This window comes from Chelon labrosus, assembly GCF_963514085.1.
Source record: "Chelon labrosus genome assembly, chromosome: 3".
In the NCBI taxonomy this organism is placed as follows: Eukaryota; Metazoa; Chordata; class Actinopteri; order Mugiliformes; family Mugilidae; genus Chelon; species Chelon labrosus.
Genome location: NC_140339.1, coordinates 2,860,468 through 2,880,319, shown reverse-complemented (window position 1 = coordinate 2,880,319; position 19,852 = coordinate 2,860,468). Strand labels below are relative to the sequence as shown.

Sequence of the window (19,852 nt, the reverse complement as noted above, 5' to 3'; positions counted from 1 at the left end):
TTCCACCTCCAGGCCATGGATGGTGATGGACTCCGCTGGTGTCCCCAACTAACGTACAGTTTCCTCTCATTTGAGACATACAGTATTTGCTGAATATGACGTTATGTATGTGTAGTCTGTCTGAGAGGATTCTCAGTCTCCCAGGTCGTGATAGATCCAAAATACCTACTTATTTGAATGTGTTCAGGGATCTCATCACAGTTTTGCAGTCTGCATCAGTGGATGGACTAGTACTGTTACTTCAGAACCAAGGACAGCGCTCGTAGGGACATGATACACATTTTGGAACAAGCTGTAAAGTCTCTCACTGAAAGCACACATTTTGTTATATTTAGTAATTTATCTCCATCCTGATGTTAGTTGTTTTAGAAACCTGCACAAAACTCAGATTAGAACTGAAACCTGGAAGCTTCTCCAATAAAACTGGTCATTGTTGAGGGAATAAGTAATTTAACTCCTTGGGGCTACTTTGCATACATCAACCTGATCACACCGATAGGTTTTATGATGGTTCCACACACTTATACTTATATTCAGTAATTTTATTTTATTATTAGTAAATTAGGAGCTACAAGGACAGAATATTTTAAAATGCTCTCGTTACTAATGAACAGACATCACTGAACGGTGCTTTTTCCTTTTCAGGTGATCATTTATAATGTTTGTATGACTCTGAAGCATAAAACTGCAGAGATCAGTCGGTCCTCCATCATTCCCGGAGGGTCACCGCCCAGATGTTCCATGTTCGGACGACAAACACATCTTTCAGCCTCAGGTCTGAGTCTCAGTGGGCGCAGTGTTTCTGTGGTAAACAGGACGGAACACTGACTCATAGTAATAATAAAATTACTGTAAATTTGTGTTTGCCCAACAGGGTGGGTAGCGCATGGCGTCAGAGTTGCCTCGTATCTGAATGGAGTCCTTTAAAGGAGCTCCTGCACTCCACCCTTCACGTACACACCGGCTCACCTCTCTGCTCCTGAGGACGCTTTTTGACATTAACAGAAAATAGAAATGTTTGTCACCTGTAACATACGGCTAAGAACTTGTTGCTGTTAGCCCGCTCTGACCCTTTAAAGTGACAGAACTAAACCTTTGTGAACAAGTTAACAAGCTTCTTTTTGATTCACTTTCACCAAAAGTTTCAACCTGTGCTGCAACTGCATTGTATTATATAGTTACCAGCATCTTCTGCAGCCACAACTACAACCACAATCAATTAAATAATTAACGCTAATTGACTGAAATTGATCATGGAAAAGATGGTGGGGATGAAAAATCAATAATTTTAAGTTTATAAGTCATTTTTAATTATTTTTTAAAAGTTTAAAACGTCTGCTTCTCTCTGTTTTATGTTTTCTTTTTCTTCTTTTTTAAAATAAAAATAATTATGCGGCAGCGTGTACAGTTACTTTCTGAAAACACCACTAATGTTTGTATTATAATGTAAAATAAATAATTTATTTATTATTTTTTTAGTAGATTATAATTAAATAGTTATATTATTGCACAATAATTGTATTTTAACCGTATTTTCAGACGTGGCTGTTCGCGGAACCAAAGTCACCAACGTTCTTGTTCCGGTCGGACCACAGAGGCGGAGGACTTCCGTTGATGCTTTTTCTTGCTGGATAAACATGGCTTTCCAGGAGTTAATAGCGGAATAAATTAACCGGTAAAACACTAAATAATTAATTTAAGACACTGCTCGCCTGTCATGCATGTACAGAGATATTTTAATTCTCAAAATGACTCATAAATTCGTTGCAGTTATTTCGCTAACCGCTGCTAACTGTCTGCGTTAAAGTTGGAAGCTGGAAAACAACCGATACCCAATGTCGCAGTTGGATTTCATAATATTAATACATATAATAATAACAATAATAATAATACAGCTTAGGTAGTATAGTTTTCTATTAAAAACAACAAACGAAACAACATTAATGATTTATTGAATGAGACTGTGCTTCTGTTTAAATCCATCCAGCTGCTAACAGGCTAGCGGCGGCTAGTTGATTGTTGTTGGCCAGAAATGCGTTTTCCCTGCGTTAGCTTCACAGACTGGAGAGACTGCTGCTGACAGCCAGAGGCGGATTATCCTGCATGATTAGATCCATTGTTACTGAAATATGTTGATAAAACCCTTTTAGTTCAGAGAATAACAACAATATGCATGCTGGAATATTACTTGAATCCCCCATAACATTATAACCAGGCAGGTAAAGTGAATAACACTGATTATCTGGTGGTCATGACACCTGTCAGGTGGTCCTCAGATTTGAAGTTAGAAGCAGGAGAAATGGGCGAAGTGGAAGAATTTGACAAGAACTAAACTGTGATGTCTGGACGACTGGGTCAGAACATATCCAGAAGTGCAGCTCTTGTTCCTGGTCTGTAGCGGTCAGTACCGATCAACAGGAACCAGAGACATGTCATGGACAAAAACCAAGGATCATTGAGAAGGATGAAGAGGTGGAAAAGGAGGTAGTAGAGGAGTATGAAAAAGAAGAAGAAGAGGAGGAACAGGGGGATGGGGGAGAGGAAGGAGAAGAGAAGAAAGATAAGGAGGAAGAAGTATAGAGAAGAGGAGGAGGAGGAGCAGGAAAGTAGAGAAGGAAGCGGAATATGATGTTGAGGAAGTGTAAGAAGATTAATAGGAAGAAGTAGAGGAGGAAAGAGGAGGAACGGGTACGGTGAAGAAGAGGAAGGAGAAGAGTTGGACGAGGAGGAAGAAGAGGTATCAAGAAGAGGAGAGAAGAGGAGGAACGCGAAAGTAGAGAAGGAAGCGGAATATGAAGTGGAGAAAGTGGAAGAAGAAGAAAAGGAGGAAGTTGGTTGATCATTGAGTGGATCTCAGACCAGTCAGGGTGTCACAGTGCTGACCTCTGACCTCTGACCTCTGATCAATGGACACATGAGAGTCAGAAGAAGGTGGTGAGATAAGAAAAGACAAGATACTGCTTTGTTTATGGAAAAAACTGCCACAGCAGACAGTTCAAGGAACCACACAAATGATGGTTTATGCTGTGATTGTCCAGCGTGTTTGTGGTCTACATGGAAGGACTGGGTCTGGTCTGATGAACACAGGTGTGTGTCGCTTATTTGGGAAGCACAAGCCGGTGAAGGCAGCGTGGTGCTTTGGACAACGTTCAGCTGGGAGACCTTGGGCTCTGACATTCATGTGGATGTTACTTTGACGTCAACATAAGCTCTGATGGAGACCATGTCCACCCTTTCAAGGAGACACTTTTCCCAGAGAGCCTCTTTCAGTAGGAATGGGTTGCGAAACAAGTTCAAGGTGTTACCTTGGCCTCCAAATTCACCAGATCTCAATCCAAACCAGAATATGAGAGACACTTTGGACAAACAAGCTGCAGGATTTAACGTCTTGGCGCCAGATACCACAGCAGAGGTCTAGAGGAGTCCAGGCCTCAGTGGGTCAGGGCTGCTTTGATCTCCAGAGACACAGAGTCGGAAATGCAGTCATTATTTAATAAAATTATTAATATGCACTGATCAGCCATAACATTATGACCACCTTCCAAATATTGTGCAGGTCTCCCTTGTGGTGAATCATCAGAGAATGGACATGGGCCTTCTGAGGGTGTCCTGTCCTGCTGGAGGATGGCTGCTGCCATCAAGGAGTGTCATTGCTATGGGGTGGGGGTGTCCGGTCTGGGCTAGGTGGGTGCTACATGTCTAAGTAACATCCACACCAATGAATGCCAGGTCCAGAAGTTTCCCAGCAGAACATTGAACTGTCACAAGATGGTCAACGTTATTCACTTCTCCTCTCCAGACGTTGGTATTTATTCTCTCACATTTTGTGTTTTAGCTTTACTTGAGATCATAATGTTTATTTTGCAAGCTCCAAATAAGCGACTGAAACTAGAAAAATCTTTGCCAGAATAAAGTCCCAGACCTGGATGCCTCACGGCTGCCTGATGCAGACGACCGATTGTTGATTCAACCTTGAGATTCTTCATAATGGTTTTACATTTTCCAAGAACAATGTCTTTTGTCCGACGCTGTGTTGTGTCACTTGCTTACATATTCCAGATGTCTTAAGAGCTCCTAACAAGCTGTCGAAACCAGAAGAATAGACATAGTGAGGAGTGAAATTAACAATAAAATGTCAAATAAAACACAAATTGAGATGGATTGCAAATGTAAAGAGAGGTGAAGTTTGTTTAAAAGCCTAAAAACTTTTAAGTGCTGCAGCTGGAAGTTTTCTTCAAATACAGGAGTCTAAAGTAAAAACCATCATGTTTATGTTTTATTTCTGTCTCTTACAGCCTGCTGATGGCTTGTCTTGTTCCTCCCGCCCCGTCTGCTCTCGCCTCACTTCTCTCCTCGTTGCTTCCCCGGGGCTTCGCCGTGGGGCCCTCGGGGCTCCGCGAGGGCAGGCCGGGGCTGTGGTGGGTCGGCCGCTCGCTGGAGGCCGGAGCCCTGCTGGGGAGGGAGGGGGACGCGGAGCGGGCCTCCGAGCATGGCGCTGATCCGGAAATCCCCGGTCGAGACGGGGAGCTCTCAGCGAAGCACAAAACAAGTCAAACCAACAGTGGAGAGGAAGAAAAGGTAGAGTTCAGGGTCTGATTTTAAAACCAGGAACCAGAACTTGGAAAACAACTGTAGTCTGTAGACTATTTAAAAAAAAATAAAAACTGCTGTACTTGCCTTTAACGAAACAGGAACTGGTTTTGTATGAATTAAATAATCACTGTTTTCTTCTATACTTCTCTTTCTTTTTTCATATATTAAAAGACAAAAGGTGAATTTACTTGTTTAGCTTTTTTTATTCAATGCTTTTTACATTGAAAATCGATTAACCCTTATTTATTTTTTATTTAGAGTCTAAAACCAAACTTGAAATACTAAAAAGTACACAGACCCTTAAGGATAAATAAAAACTTGTTATCTAATTTTTTGAAAACGGTCTCTCTGAGCAGTCAGATTCCTTAAAGACAGTATAATCTGGATTTGCAAAGATGAACCGAGCGTTTTAAGTGATTTGTCAGTTTTTAGTTTCTCATATTTAATCCCGTTCTGAGACGTCTACGGCTGCGACAGCTTCCTCAGTAGTCTGTTAATCTTTAATTAAGTATGCAACCACCTTGTCTTTTATCCTGTGCCCTCTGCAGGATAAAAGTTTTAACAACTGCCAGCTTCTCTTAAGCATCTGGGTCTCTGTTTAATGAATTTCCTCCCATTTGACGTTTGGATGAAGGATTTTTCTTATTTTTAGTAAAAATTGGGTAATTTATTGCAAATTGACGCATTTATCTGATGTCGACGAGTTCTTGCAGCCCTAGAGACGTTACAGCAAAGCACAGCAACAGCTTCCTGTCAAGATTAAACCTCCATATACTGTAGTCTTTATTTCCTTTGCCTGTGTTCATTTAATAGCTCCAGTCTTAATTAAGGCCTTGAAACTCACATCTTTGTTTCTGTACGATGCAGCTGACGCTCATTAACTCCACACACTGAGAAGATTTTTTTTTGTTTTTTATTTTTTTGGTTTACAGACATTTTTCCAAATGATAATTGAGACTTTCTCTGTATGCTCAACTGGCTCTCTTTATCTTAAGTGCCCGTACTCGTGCGCATTTCGAGGAACAAATTACCAGTAGTCAAATTTAGCTCGTGCAGAAACCAGCAATTACCACATGTATGGGTGTGAATCGTGGCTGCACCTGAACGAGCGCGGGGCTATCCAGAAGCATTGCTGCAGTACAGAAATACTCTCTGCAGAGAAGGCGCAGAGGACTCTCATTCTACCTGCATCAGATAATCTCAATCCACCTGAAAAGAAGCCCCAGACCTGAATCCCTCTCGACTGACTGATGCAAAGACGTCTTATTGTTGAGTCGGCCTTGAGGTTCTTCACAATGACGCCGTGTTGTGTCGGCTGCAGACGGATGGAGCGCAGTAAATGCACGTCCTTCTGCTTTAAGTGTTAACCCTATGAACCAGTCATATGATTTCCACCTGAAGTTATGTCGTGGTAAACATGACGAGAACCAGGCAGATATTAAAAAAAAATAAATGCCAAGATTTAAAGAACAACCTGCCTGAGTCAGACATAGACAAAAACATTTATTAACGTTACAAAGTACTGAACTGTGTACAAAATGCACACAGCAGATATATGATGAGCTTCTGATCTTTTAGGCAGCTGTAAGATAACGTCTGATGTGTTTTTATAGGAACTGACGGGGATGGCACCGAATCAAGAGGCTCTGCTACAAAGAGACGTCTGGATCAAGTAAGTCGACGCCGTAATTCACTCAGACGTTGGATATAGATTTTTATAATGTCAATAAAGTTCAAGAAATACTTCATATTTTAAGATGACGTGTTAATCTGTCAAATGATGAGTTTTAATAAATTGCCATTGTGGCAGATTCAGTGCTGTATAATATAAGATACACAACTAAAAGAACTAAAGAAGAAACCAGACGTTATTTAAAACATATAAAAGCAGAAGTGTTTGTAGGTGAAGAAGAAGAAGAAGAAGTTTCCATCAGTCAGTGATTTCAAATCCTTTCTGTTGGTCTAAACGGAGCATGGACATGACTCTGGAACAATATTCAGATGGAATATTAGACTTTCTGACTCAAGGTATCTGGTCGTCTGAATTTATCTCTGAATCTGGAGAAGAACCAGGTTTATTTAGAGCTGAACACAATGATCCATGGACCAGAGAGACCTGGACCAGTGGTTACCATGGAAACTATTTCCTGGACCAGAGACACCTGGACCAGGGTCACCATGGAGAGACTACTTACTGGACCAGAGAGACCTGGACCAGTGGTCACCACGGAGACTACTTCCTGGACCAGAGAGACCTGGACCAGTGGACACCATGGAAAGTACTTCCTGGACCAGAGAGACCTGGACCAGTGGGCACCACGGAGACTACTTCCTGGACCAGAGAGACCTGGATCAGTGGTCACCACAGAGACTACTTCCTGGACCAGAGAGACCTGGATCAGTGGTCACCACAAAGACTTCTTCCTGGACCACAGAGACCTGGAAATTCCAGATGTTATAGGCTGCTTCCTGCTTCATTGACGCAAAATACGGATCATTCTTTTTGTTTTTAATTTGTTTTTAAACTTTTAATTTTTAAATCACGTTAGTAGGAAGAAAATTAAGTCTAGTATTAACCATTCCTTTTTCGGTTTAAAAGCAAACTTAAAATACCAAACAAATGCACAGACCTTACTGCAACCTTTTGTAAATTAGGATTTCCCGCTGAAAAAATCTAAACTCAGTCCATGACAGGAGCCATTTTGGAAACGGCTGCCAAAAGCTATTGACTGCAGAGCATGGATAAATCCACCAGGGAGAAGATGACAAGTAATAAATTGTATGAAACAGAATCGTTCATTATATACTGATGCATCAAATATTATACACTTGGTAATAAAATATTTAGTCTCTTCCTGTTATCTTAATACTATAAATGTTTCAGAGTCTTACTACCAGTTCTCCCTCCATTTTTCATGTTTTTATCACATTGAGTTCAGTTTTGTCAACACTGTGTGCTCGTTCTTCTACTTCTGGCTTTGTATATAGTGCCAACATGTTCTGCTGCTGCAGGCTGTGCTCTGTGTTGGTGTCCTGATTTTTAATCTGGCCCATTTTTCTCTCCCAGAGTCTGAAACCGACCATAAGTCTCCTGTGACGGGCCACCAGGGAGCGTAGTCGCACAAACTCTAAAAAAAAAAAAAAAACAACAAAAAAAAAATGAATCATTCAGCCCACGTATTAACCTCATGTGCTTTAACTGGAGTTTCATGGTGTTTATACCCTGCAGGCTGTAATTATATGAATATGTTTCACACATTCAGGCACATTAATGCAATATAAATACTGGGATTCGATGCAGTTTTCAGCACTTTTGTGTCTTTTCTCCCTCCAGCTTTGCCTGCCAGGCGCGAAGCAGGGCCCAGCAGAACGTGACTGTGCAGTGTGTGTGTGGAGAGGTGTGTGAGGGCGAGTGCGTGGGTGTGTGTCTGCGTCTGTGTCGGGACATCCAGCCAGGAACGGAGCTGCTGCTGTATGACAACACTGCGGGAAAAAGTCAGGAAACGGACAAATCACATTCTCCGCGTGACTCCGCCGGACATGCAGGTAAGAGTTGGTAAAAGGCTTGACTGCAGGATTAATGCTTTATTTAAAAAAATGGGAAACTTTGCATCTTCTTTAATCTATTTTATAACAAACTATCGAGTAACAAAATCATTACCAAACTGAATTTGGTAGCTGCATATTTCTGATCTGCATAGCTGCATGTTTCTGATCTGCAGAGCTACGTGTTTCTGATTTGCAAAGCTGAATGTTTCTGATTTGCCGAGCTGAATGTTTCAGATTTGCATAGCTGCATGTTTCTGATTTGCATAGCTGCATGTCTCTGATTTACAGGGTTGCATGTTTCTGATCTGCGTAGCTGCATGTTTCTGATCTGTGGCCCAATCAACTTGCCCAGTGTTAATTGCTTAAAGTTTCCCGTTCACTTCCTTTTGTTGGGAATTGTTATTCATATTCCAGCCTCAAGCCGATGGGTCAGTCCATACGAGCTGGGTTCTGCTCAAGGTTTCCTCCCGTTAAAGGGAATGTTTGTCTTCCAACCACTGCCTCAGTACTGGTCTGGAGGTTTCAGGTTCTGGGTTCTGTAAAGTGTCTTGAGACAGTCTGGATTGATGCTAAATGTATTCTGCAAACAAAGCTAAAACAAAAGCAAGTGGACTCATCCAAGGTGCATCTTTACTTTTAAATGACTGGAGGGGAGTTTAGGTTTTTATTTGAAGCCAGAAACTGTCCAGACTCAACATCTGACTGGGGGTAAAACTTTCTGGGGACAGATGTCAGGACTGTGTCTCAGTCCACCTCCACTGTCCAGTGAAGGGTTTTCCAATTTTACACCCACGTCTTCCTTCGCTGTCCCTTCAAATACATTCACACTCTCCACCTGGAGGAGCCAGAGGAACATTTAACTCCACTTTCATTACTCACCACAGAAAGCCTTATATCCCATCCAGTTTGAGAACTACATTCTTAGTTAAAGTAAAACGAGATGTTCTGGGTGTAAGACAAAAGGTGACTTCACTGGTTAGTTTCAGCTCAGAACTTTGTGAGGAAAAAATAAATATTCTCCAGTCAGCTAAAACAAGCTTAACATGAGCACGAAAGCTGGAGATGAACGATTAGACCCATGAATCATTTTTAACTTGTTGCAATTAAACGGAAACACCAAGCAAGAAAACGCAATCATTAATCTAACGGAGTAGATGTGCTCTCCATCTCTGCTAATCCTTTATTATTGCTGCTTTGTAATTGATGGGACATTAAAGAAGAGCTTCATGCAGAAAATACCCAGCAGCAACAGACTGTGGATATCTTATTAAAGCCAGGCCCTCGATTCAGACAGATTGAGCCCATAAATCGTGGACGCATCTCCAAAACAATTATGAATACTAAATGAAAGATAATAAGATAAGAGGCGGTTGTTCCCTGCAGGAAATTTGCATTGTTGTGTGGTAGCAAATATTAATTAGATTAAGAGGCAGAACAGGCACGAACACATCAATGAGTAGATGAAAGAAGCACCAAAAAAGGATTGTAAACATTACTGTGAATGAATACATATGTGACACGAATGGGAGTACACCGATCAGTCATCTTCCAAGAGTCGTGACTCATCAGAGAATGGACATGGGCCTTCTGAGGGTGTCCTGTGGTGTTGTTAGTGGGGGTCCTTTGAGGGGAGGGGCCTCTGTGGATCATCCCACAGATACTTGATCAGTTTGGGATCTAGTGAATTTGGAGGCCAGGTCAACACCTTTTTGAGTTTGTTCCTAAAGTGTTTTTGTGTGTGTGTCTGTGTCAGGCTGCATCCTGCTGGGGATGGCTGCTGCCATCAAGGAGTATCATTGCTATGGGGTGGGGGTGCCTGGTCTGGTCTAGGTGGGTGCTACATGTCTAAGTAACATCCACACCAATGAATGCCAGGTCCAGAAGTTTCCCAGCAGAACATTGAATTGTCACAAGATGGTTTAAATATTATTTACTTCTCCTGTCAGTGGTTTTAATGTTGTGGCTGATCGGTGTATAAGGAGCTAGATGAGTGAGAGAACATGTGTGCTTGTCCCAAAATATGTACCATCTCCCCAAGTCATGACGCACACACAACATAACAGATGTTCATGGTTCTGATACAACAGTAGGTTGGTTTTTATTTACATACAGACAAACTGAGATTAGATCTCAAGTGGTGGTTGTGGACGCATGTGGAGACACATTTTAATGTCAGGTGTGAACACTTAAAGCTGGACACTTTTGTCCACTTATTATTTTTAATGAACAGTAACTTTATTTTTTGTTCTTACTGGACAGATGAGAAGGTGGAGTCGACAAAAAACGATCCAGAGCCTTTTGTTCCGACGATCGTTGCTGAGAAGGAAGGGGAGATAGGTGACAAACAGAAGGAGAGGACGCAAGAGGGTGAGGAAGAGGAGGAGGAACAGCATAAAAACCCAAGCATCAAAAGTAGTAACGCAACAACAAACAGGAGGAAGAGGAGAGTCAGGACAATCACAGACGACAGCGCTGACAGAACTTTGACTGAAAACACAGTCAGGACAGAGAGCGTCCAGTCTGCTGTGGACGGAGAGGCGACTCCTTCCGTCCGCTGTAGCTCCCGCCTGGCCGCTAAGCCACGACGGGTCCACAGCCTGAGCAGCCGGGTGAGACGACCCGACTCACCCAAACAGGCCGAGGCACAGAGCCGGCGGTCCGACGAAGGCGCCAGGGTTCCCGCGAAGGCGTCGCGCCCCGATGTCGAGTCGACGCCCGCGGCACATTCCGGCCTCACGGAGAACAGAGAGCGGCGGTACAGGTGTTCCAGCTGTGGGAAGAAGTTCTACCAGATGGGTCACCTGAAGAAGCACCAGTTCAGTCACACAGAGGAGAAGCCGTTCAACTGCAAGGAGTGCGGGAAAAACTACACCTCTGCAGAAAGCTTCAGAGCGCACCAGGTGGATTATTTACTTCACTAATTTACTTACAGCTTGTTCCTATAAACTTCTAGTCTGTGATGACTAAAACGTTGACGAGCTGAAACTAATATCTGATGATTAAAAACTACGAAGAAATATTAACGAGTTGAGATGAGACTAGGATGTTAATGTTAATCTGATCTTTGATATCTGGGCCCTGTGGCCACAAATTAGATGGAAGAATACGACATTTGAAGGAGAATCACGATCACAATATGATATTCATGCGACTAGAAGTCTCATCTAAGTACTTTACTGGTCCCTGTTTTGCACTACATGAAGTTATTGTCTTTTGACTTTTCACTGACACATATTTAAGCAGTGGACAGTAGAGTGCATTTAGCATTTAAGTAAAATTATTGATACACCTTTCTTTTGTATGCTTCCCCTCCTCCTCCTCCTCCTTTGTATTCTCCTCCTCCTCCATTTCCTTTCCTTCATCCTCTTCGTCGCCTTCCTGTCCCCTTCCTCTTCTATATTCCTCTCTCCTCCTGCTTCTTCTTCTCCTCCTCCTCCTCTTTTTCCTAATATTCTCCTTCTACTCCACTTCCTTCCTCTTCTTCTTCTTCATCCCTTCACCTCATCATTTTCTTTCTCCTCCTTCTTTTTCTTCTCTCCTCCTCTTTTTCCTTCATCCTCTTCGTCTCCCTCCTCCTCCTCTTCCCTCTTCTACATTCCCCATTCCCCTGCTCCTTCTCCTCTTCCCTTTTCTTCTTATTGTTGTTCTACTCCTCTTCTTTTTTTCCTAATTTTCTCCTGCTCCCTCTTCTTCCTCTTCTCCTCCGTCGTCTTCTTCTCCTCCTTTCCTTCTCTTCCTCCTCCTCCATCTTCTCCTCTTCCTTCCTCTTTCTCTCCTCTTTTTCCTTCATCCTCTTAGTCTCCTTCCTCCCCCCTCCCTCTTCTACATTCCTCTCCCTCCTTCTCCTCTGTCTTCTTGGTCATCTTCTCCTCCTCTTCTTTTTTCCTAATTTTCTCCTTCTCCTCCTCTTCCTTCATTCTCTTCTCCTCCTCCTCCCCCTCGGCTGTCTCCTTCTCCTCCTCTGTATTCTTCTCCTTCCTCTCACGGGTTTGCACTAGATGAAGTTATTGTCTTTTGACTTTTCACTGACACAACAGTGGACAGTAGAGTGCATTTAGCATTTAAGTAAAATTGTGGATAGATAGATAGATAGATAGATAGATAGATAGATAGACCTTTCTTGTGTATGCTCCCTCTTTTATTTATCTATAATGCATGATCCAGACTTATAAATGATCAAACACAGCACAGCAGGCAGTATCAGTATAGCCCAGATTAAAGTGACTGCTACATATATAAACTTAATTAAGTTAGCACGTCAAGAAGGTTCTGGGTTCTAATCTAACTGGTTCCTTTCTGTGTGGAGTTTGCATGTTCTCCCTGTGTCTGCGTGGGTTCTCTCCAGGTTCTCCAGTTTCCTCCCCCCGTCCAAAGACATGCTGGTTAGGTTCATTGGTGATTCTAAATTGGCCGTAGGTGTGAGTGTGAGTGTTAGCCCTGAGATAGACTGGAGACCTGTCGAGGGTGGGATATGCTCCAGCGCCCCTAAGATGACGTATAAAATGTTATTAGCTGCAGTTTGACTAAATGTAATAATTAAAAGTTGACTTTATGTCGACTAAAACTAGAAAACTGACTAAAATGTGACTAATAAGACTTAAAAGATATTTCTAAATCATAATGAACACTGGGCTAATATCAATATCAAAATATTTTACTGCAGCATTCTGGCTGATATTTTAGTTTTTCTAAAAATGTGCTCTGTTAAGATTTATTTGGAGGCAGGTAAAAAAAAAACACTGACTGCTTTCTATGGTGCAATTCATCAGCTGACGTTTGCAGCGAAGCAAAGTTTATCTGTGATAAGCCAAAAATCTTCCTTCCTTCCCTCTCTGCAGCTCTTTCAGTTTGTTTTTCTAGTCTTTTCAACAGCGGTGCAAAATTCAGGAGGAAGTTTTTCCGTCTTTGATTCTCAGTGACTGACACTAAGAGCTGATGTTTACCGTCTTCTGAATCCTTTCTCAGAGTTGTTATCCGGCTCGTTCAGCTATCCACCGGAGTTTTAAAAAAAACAAAACAAACCTCTTGTGTGTGTTTTTGAGTGTCTCCTTTGCCGACTGAGAGCTTAGTCATCGTGCAGAGTAGCCATTTATCCGTCCCGGAGAGGTTTAAAAATATCAGCGGTAGTAATGCGTATTAAAATGATGATGGCGGTGTTATTTGCAGATGAGTCACCGTGGCGAGCGCCCGTTCTCCTGCCCTCACTGCGAGAAGACGTACGGCCTCAAGCGAGACCTCAAAGAGCACATGGTCCTGCACACGGGGGAGAAACCGTACACCTGCGAGAACTGCGGGAAGGCGTTCGCTCGGCGGCCGTCGCTGCGCATCCACCGCCTCCTCCACTGCAGCAAAGTGATTTACGCGCGGCCCCTGAAGGTAAGAACGGGTTTGGACTCAGATCACTCATCTGCGGTGACATTTTCTAATCGTAGTGGTTTTCAATAAAAAGGAGAAGCTTAATTGATTCATTTTTCTTCAACCTTTCGTGAAGAATATTTTAAATTGCCGCTTCACCGACCCCCCCTGCAGCTATTTCAGACTTAAACACAGCTTTTAAAAAAATGTTTCTAAAATCACTCATGTGAGGTCTTTAAATTTTCATGAGTCTTTTTTTTTCTTCCTGAACACGACTTTGAACTTTAAGTAATTAAGAAGAATGTGATGTTTCCAGGTGAAGTGTTCGGTCTGCCCCAAGCTGCTGGCCAACTCCGGCTCCCTCAGGAACCACATGCTGCTCCACACGGGGGACAAGCCTCACATCTGTCCACACTGTGGGAAGCGCTTCTGTCAGAAAGGTAAAAGGCCGACGTCCAGATGTGAAGCTGCGCCTCACAGCCAGGTGTTTGAAATGCAGATGTGGCCACATGTCTGTCTGTCTGTCTGACAGCAGGTTGAACAAGCTGGAACACTTTTTATTTCCTCAACTGATTATGATCACAATGTTCTTCCTGCCTCTCCTCCTCCTCCTCCTCCTCCTCCGTCTTCTTCTCTTCTCTTCCTTTTTCTCTCCTCCTTTTTCCTTCATTCTCTTCATCTCCTTCCTCTTCCCTCCCTCTTCTACATTCCTCTCCCTCCTTCTCCTCCTGCTTCTTCTTCTTCTCCTCATCTTCTTCTTCTTCATCCCCCCTCCTTCTTTTTCTTCTCTCCTTTTTCCTTCATCCTCTTCGTCTCCCTCCTCCTCTTCCCTCTTCCACATTCCTCATTCCCCTGCTTCTTCTCATCCTCCTTTTTCTACTTCTTGTTCTCCTCCTCTCCTTTTTTCCTAATTTTCTCCTCCTCCTCTTCCTCCAAGCTCTTCTCCTCCTCGTCCTACTTCCTCCTCGTATTCTCCTGTTCCCTCTTCTTCCTCTTCTCCTTCTCCTCCCTCTTCTTCTTATTCTCCTCCTCCTTTCTTTCTTCTCCTCTTGTCTTCTTTTCTTCCTTCCTCTTTCTCTCCTCCAAATTTTTCCTTCATCCTCTTCATCTCATTCCTCTCCCCTCCTTTTTCTACATTCCTCTTCCTCTTCCTTGTCCTCTGCTTCTTCTTCTTCTCCTCTTCTTTTTTTCCTAATTTTCTCCTTCTCCTCTACTTTCTTCCTCTTCTTCTTCTTCACCCCCTTCACCTTTTCTTTCTCCTCCTTCTTTTTGTTCTGCATCATCTCCTCCCTCTTGTCCATTTTCTCTCCTCCTTCTTTCCTTTTCCTCCTTCCTCTTTTTTTTTTCTCGCCCTCCTTCTTCTCCTCCTTTTTTATTTTAAATAAAACATCTAAACTGATGGAGGAGGAAGGAGAAGAAAGCGGAGAGGAGGAGGAGAAGAAAAAAATAAGAGGTAGAGGAGATGAAGGAGCAGATGTCTCCTACCTATGGAGAAGAAGAGGAGGAGTAGGAAGAGGAAAACTTGAGAAGAGGAAGGAGAAAAATAAACAGCAGAACAGGAAGGAGAAGGTAGCAGAGAAGGTGAAGGAGAAGTAAGAGAAGAAGGAGTATGAGAAGGAGGGAGGATGATAAAAGAGAGGAGGAGAAGAAGAAGTAGAAGGGAGGAGAAATAGAAGGCTATTCCTACTTTTTTTTACGAGAGAGGGTAAGGACAAGGTAGAAGAGAAGGAAGAAATAAGAGATAGAAGAGATGAAGGAGCAGATGTCTCCTAGGTATGGAGAAGAGGAGGAGGCAGTGAAAAACAGGAAGAGGAAGGAGAAAAAGGAGAAGAACAGGAAGGACGAGAAGGGGAATGAGAAGTACGAGAAGAAGGGATCATGAAAAAGAGGAGGAGATAGAGAAGAAGGAGCAGAAAACTTCTGAAGAAGAAACTTGGAGAGGAGAAGAAGAGGGAGGGATGGAAGGAGGTGTAGAAGTTTGCTTCTCCATCTTTATCGCTCTGACATGAGTTGATAGAGTAGAAGAAGATGAAGAAGGAGGAGGAGAAAGATAAGAATAAGAGGAGAAAGAAACAGGTGACGAAGAAGAAGAAAAAGAAGTAGAGACAGGAGAAGTAGAAAGAACAAGAAGAAGAATACTGAACTGCTCACTCTTCCACATTTCTGTCCTTCCTGGAAACTCCAGACGTCAGTTTGTCGTCAGAGTCGTTAAAAACGAGAGAAACTATTTCCTCCTGCTCCCACTTCAAACAACCTCCCACAGCGAACTCTTTACACACAACACAAAAAGAAATCTAATTGATATTGATCTGCTCACCTGAACTCCCCAAAATAAAAGAAGTTTTCATTTAATTGTAAATTTGTCGCGGTCACGTGGACGAGTTCAAGACGACTTGATTATTTTTCAGCAGGAGATGATTACACGTTGGCTCGGAGGAAGCGTCCAGCTGTGATCAATTCCTCTAATTTGTGTTTTCATCCATCACAGTGACAGCATCCATTTTCTGGGAGAGCTCAGTCTTCACACTTTATTGGACAAACATTCACTCTGCCTCGCTCCCGCTGCGACCACCACCTCTCAGTCTGTCTGTTTGTTTGTTTGTTTGGCTCAGGAAACCTGGAGAGCCATTTGAGGATTCACAGCGGCGAGAGGCCGTTCTCCTGCTCCGAGTGCAACCAGACGTTCTCCCAGAAACCGGAACTCCGCCGGCACATGTTCTCTCACACCGGAGGAGGTTTCCTCTGCAGCTACTGTGGGAAGTCGCTGAGGGACCCCCACAGCCTGAGGTCCCACGAGAGGCTGCACACGGGAGAGAGACCCCATCGCTGCCCTATCTGTGGGAAAGGTTAGGAGGACGGGACATTAATAACTTAAAAAGTATCTTCTGGTTAAGTAGAAGATTTCTGGCCTCATCTGGGAACATCTGTCCCTGAACATCTGTCCTGATCACTGAAGCGTCTCTGTTGACGCCGTTGAGTCTGGAAGAGTTTAACTTTTTAAAAGTAGCTGATTATAGTTTCAACTTTTGATGTTCTTCTTCTTTTCCTTCTTGTCCTTCTCATTCTTCCTCTTCTCCTTCTGGATCACTTCCTTCTTCCTCTGCTTCTCCTCCTTTGTCTTTTCCGTCTCCTCCTATTACGTCCCGTTCCTCTTACGTCCCGTTCCTCTTTTCCTCCTCATCCTCCTTTTGCTTCTTCTCCTCCTATTCTTTCCTGTTTCTCTTCTCCTCTTCCCTTTTTCCTTTTCTTCTTTCTTCCTCTCCCCTCCTCTTCCTCCTCCTCCTTCGTTTTCTTCTTCTCTTCCTCGTATTTTCTTCCTTAATCCTCTTCTCCTTCTTCTCTTCCTTCTCCTTCTACTCTTTCTTCCCCGTCTTTTCCTCCTCCTACTTCTTCTTTTCCATATCCTCCTCTTCCTTCTCCTTCTCTTCCTCCTTCTAGCCTCCTCCTTTCGTCTTTCTTCCTGCACATCCTCTACCTTTTTCCTCTTCCTCCACTTTCTTCTTCCTCTTCTACTCCTTTGTCCTCCTTCTCCTCCTTCTTTTCCTTCTCCACCTATTCTTTCCTGTTCCTCTTCTCCTCTTCTTTTTTCTTTCTTCCTCTACGCCTCCTCTTCCTCCTCCTTGTTCCTTTTCTTCTTCTCTCCCTCCTCCTCTTCCTCCATCCTCTTCTTCTCTTTCTCGTCATCCTTTTACTTTTTGTTCTCTTCCTTCTTCGTCCTCCTCCCTCCCCTTCTTTTCCTCCTGCTACTTCTCCTCCTCCTCCTCATCCTCCTTCTGTGTCTTCTTCTTGTCCTCCCTTTTCCTCTTCCTCCTCATCTTTCTTCTTTCTTCCTGCACATCCTCTACCTCCTTCCTCTTCCTCCATTTTCTTTTTCTCCTCTTTCTACTCCTCCTCACTCTTCTTCTACTCTTCCATCTCCAGTAGCAGAACCACTTTGTCAATGAAGTCCTCTAGTGATTAACGTTTTGATGTAAACACATAAATCAGATCGCGTCATTGTATTTAGTCTCCATGGAAATGGTTAACTTAACGACTGATCAGTTGAACCTGAAACCTCGATCCCCCAAAATTCCACTCTCGACCGATCCGCTGGTGAATTTAGAAGAGAGTGAAGCGACTATAAACCGTGAAGAAGTGAATCGAAGGAAAAAGCCCGAGCCAATTCCCCTCCAGCTGGCCTTGTTTATCTCTCTCAGCAGGCGGCAGATGGTCCGACCTGCAGACACGACTGGAAAGCACAAGCTGACGATTACAAGGAACTCCACATATTCTTTTTATGAGGCGTTATACAGCAAAAAAAACTAATGCTGAGCTTACACTTTTTTTTATTATTGATGAAGTTTTATCCCTCGTGACTGGCTCGCAGGCACCCGGCGCGTGTTTTTATTTTCATTTTATTTAATTAATTTAGTGTGTTTGCATTTGTACGGCATCATTCTGAGATTAAGGAAGTTTTAAAGTGCTGCCAACAAATTACAAAATCAACAGTACAGTGTTCCCTTGTTTATCACGGGGTTTATGGGGGCAAGGGACGACTGTACTACTAATGAACTAACAATCCACCGAACAAGGATTGTGCACGGATCTAAAGCCCATTAGACACCATTCTGCAGCCCTAAATGTATCGGCCCACCACTCAAAATAGTCCCAGACAAATCTATTTTCCTCTTGTGTGAGTAAATGACTCGAAATACTTCACATCGGCTAAAATGAAAGACCAAAACAAGGTGCTTCAGTGTTTTGTCGTCGGGAGAGTGAAGCAAAAACGTCAGCCACGACGGGCGCCATATTGATTCATGTGTATTTTTTCCTTCAGGCTACACGTTGGCCACCAAACTGAGGAGGCACGTCAAGTCGTCCCACCTGAAGGAGAAACCGTACAGCTGCCACTGTGGAGCTTCCTACACCGTGAGGCAAAGTCTGCAGAGGCACCAAGCTCAGCACGGGACAGAGGGAGGAACTCAGAAGGAGGTGGCGGGAGGACACGGAGAGGACACGAACGGCAGCAAGGAAGAGGATGCACAAGAGTTTACAGTGACTTTAGACTGCAGTCACTCAAAGCCGGTACGAGGTCGACCCAAGAAGAGCTCGCTCCCTAAAATCAGAGAAGCAGAGAAGGAGGGAGTTGAAGTGAAGCGGAGAAGAGGACGAGGAAGAGGAGAGGAAAACAAGTCTGACAGAGCTGAAACCTCGACAGAAGAAGACGGAGAGGCCTCAGCGAACGTCCAACACACCGTCGTATATGTCCACGCGAACGACGACATGTCCATGATCACGTCGGACGGGACGGAGCAGGAGCTGGTGGAGGTGGTGATATCTCAGAGGGCAGAGCAGTGCATTGTGGTCCACGGCGAGGAGACGGTGGGAGAGCTGCTGATCTTACAGGAGGAGGAGAGCGGACTCTGCTCTGTGGCTCAGACTGTGGAGATAAACACAGTATAACAGGAGGACATTTTTAAAATGATCTCGGCTAACTTTGTCATGAATGTTTTTTTTTTTAATTTATTTTTCCTCCAAACTGTTTTTGAACAATCTCTGAAGAGCAGCTGTTTATATGTAAAGGAGAGGACAACTCATTCTCTGATCTTGAGAACTTGTCTGTCTTTGTCTGTTTTTGTGTGTCTGATCTCTAAACATCCTCACTGATGGATTTGTGTGATTGTAGAACATCAGTGGCTGTTGATGCAGAACACTTATCCTGTCAAATTCAAAGTGAAGCTGCGCCAGAAATATCTCGGCCTGGCGTCAGCGTCTTCTACTTTTAGCTAGTTATTCCCTGGAGTTAAAAGAAACAAAGCAGAAAATGACTAAAAATACAACGTACAGTTTGTGTCTGTGTGTGTTTGTCTGGAGTCTCTCCGCTGGGACCTGATTATTATCCTGCAAAGATCCGTCTAAGATTAAAAAATAATGTAGCAAAATTGCTAGCTCTCTAATTAGCTAGCTGCATATCAACTACTGCTAGCTGTAACATTAATTGAATTGAATGCCTTTATTGTCATTGTACATTGCAATACAACGAAATTAGGAGCGCTACTCCACTGGGTGCATACATACAATAAATAAACATTTCAAGACATATATAAAACACACTATCAGGACATATATAAAACACAGTAAAAAGAGTAAAACAGAGCAATGATCAAATAGTGCAACTATTAAAGTGCAAGAGGTGACAGTAGGTGGCTGGGTTTAGCAGTGTTTGTTTAGGAAGACTATTGCGTTTGGGAAGAAGCTGTTTTTAAATCTTGTGGTACTGGATTGTATGGACCTATAACGCCTACCAGAAGGTAACAGTTGAAACAAGTGGTGGCCAGGATGAGTATTGTCCTTGATGATGTTCTTGGCTCTTGAA

General features: G+C 43.2%; 1 protein-coding gene across 2 annotated transcripts; it reads left to right on the top strand.

Annotated features, from left to right (window-relative positions):
* Positions 1-1,600: 1,600 nt before the first annotated feature.
* znf408 (zinc finger protein 408) lies at positions 1,601-19,392 on the top strand. 2 transcript variants are annotated; one of them, XM_084540885.1, is made up of 9 exons: positions 1,601-1,675; positions 4,296-4,578; positions 6,207-6,265; positions 7,928-8,139; positions 10,402-11,042; positions 13,309-13,518; positions 13,814-13,937; positions 16,110-16,343; positions 18,314-19,392. In XM_084540885.1, exons 2-9 carry the CDS (start codon positions 4,303-4,305, stop codon positions 18,937-18,939), a joined length of 2,382 nt encoding a protein of 793 aa, XP_084397011.1. In that variant the 5' UTR covers positions 1,601-1,675; positions 4,296-4,302; the 3' UTR covers positions 18,940-19,392. The 2 variants fall into 2 exon arrangements, with proteins under 2 accessions (XP_084397011.1, XP_084397012.1); XM_084540886.1 differs by lacking the exon at positions 1,601-1,675 and adding an exon at positions 3,292-3,801.
* The last annotated feature ends 460 nt before the right edge of the window (positions 19,393-19,852 follow it).

Bases quoted from the DNA above. Each gene is read 5' to 3' on its own strand.
- znf408 (XM_084540885.1), top strand. From the start codon at position 4,303: ATGGCTTGTCTTGTTCCTCCCGCCCCGTCTGCTCTCGCCTCACTTCTC. The intron at 8,140-10,401 runs GTAAGAGTTGGT...CTTACTGGACAG, and splicing joins TGACTCCGCCGGACATGCAG to ATGAGAAGGTGGAGTCGACA. The intron at 16,344-18,313 runs GTTAGGAGGACG...TTTTTCCTTCAG, and splicing joins CTGCCCTATCTGTGGGAAAG to GCTACACGTTGGCCACCAAA.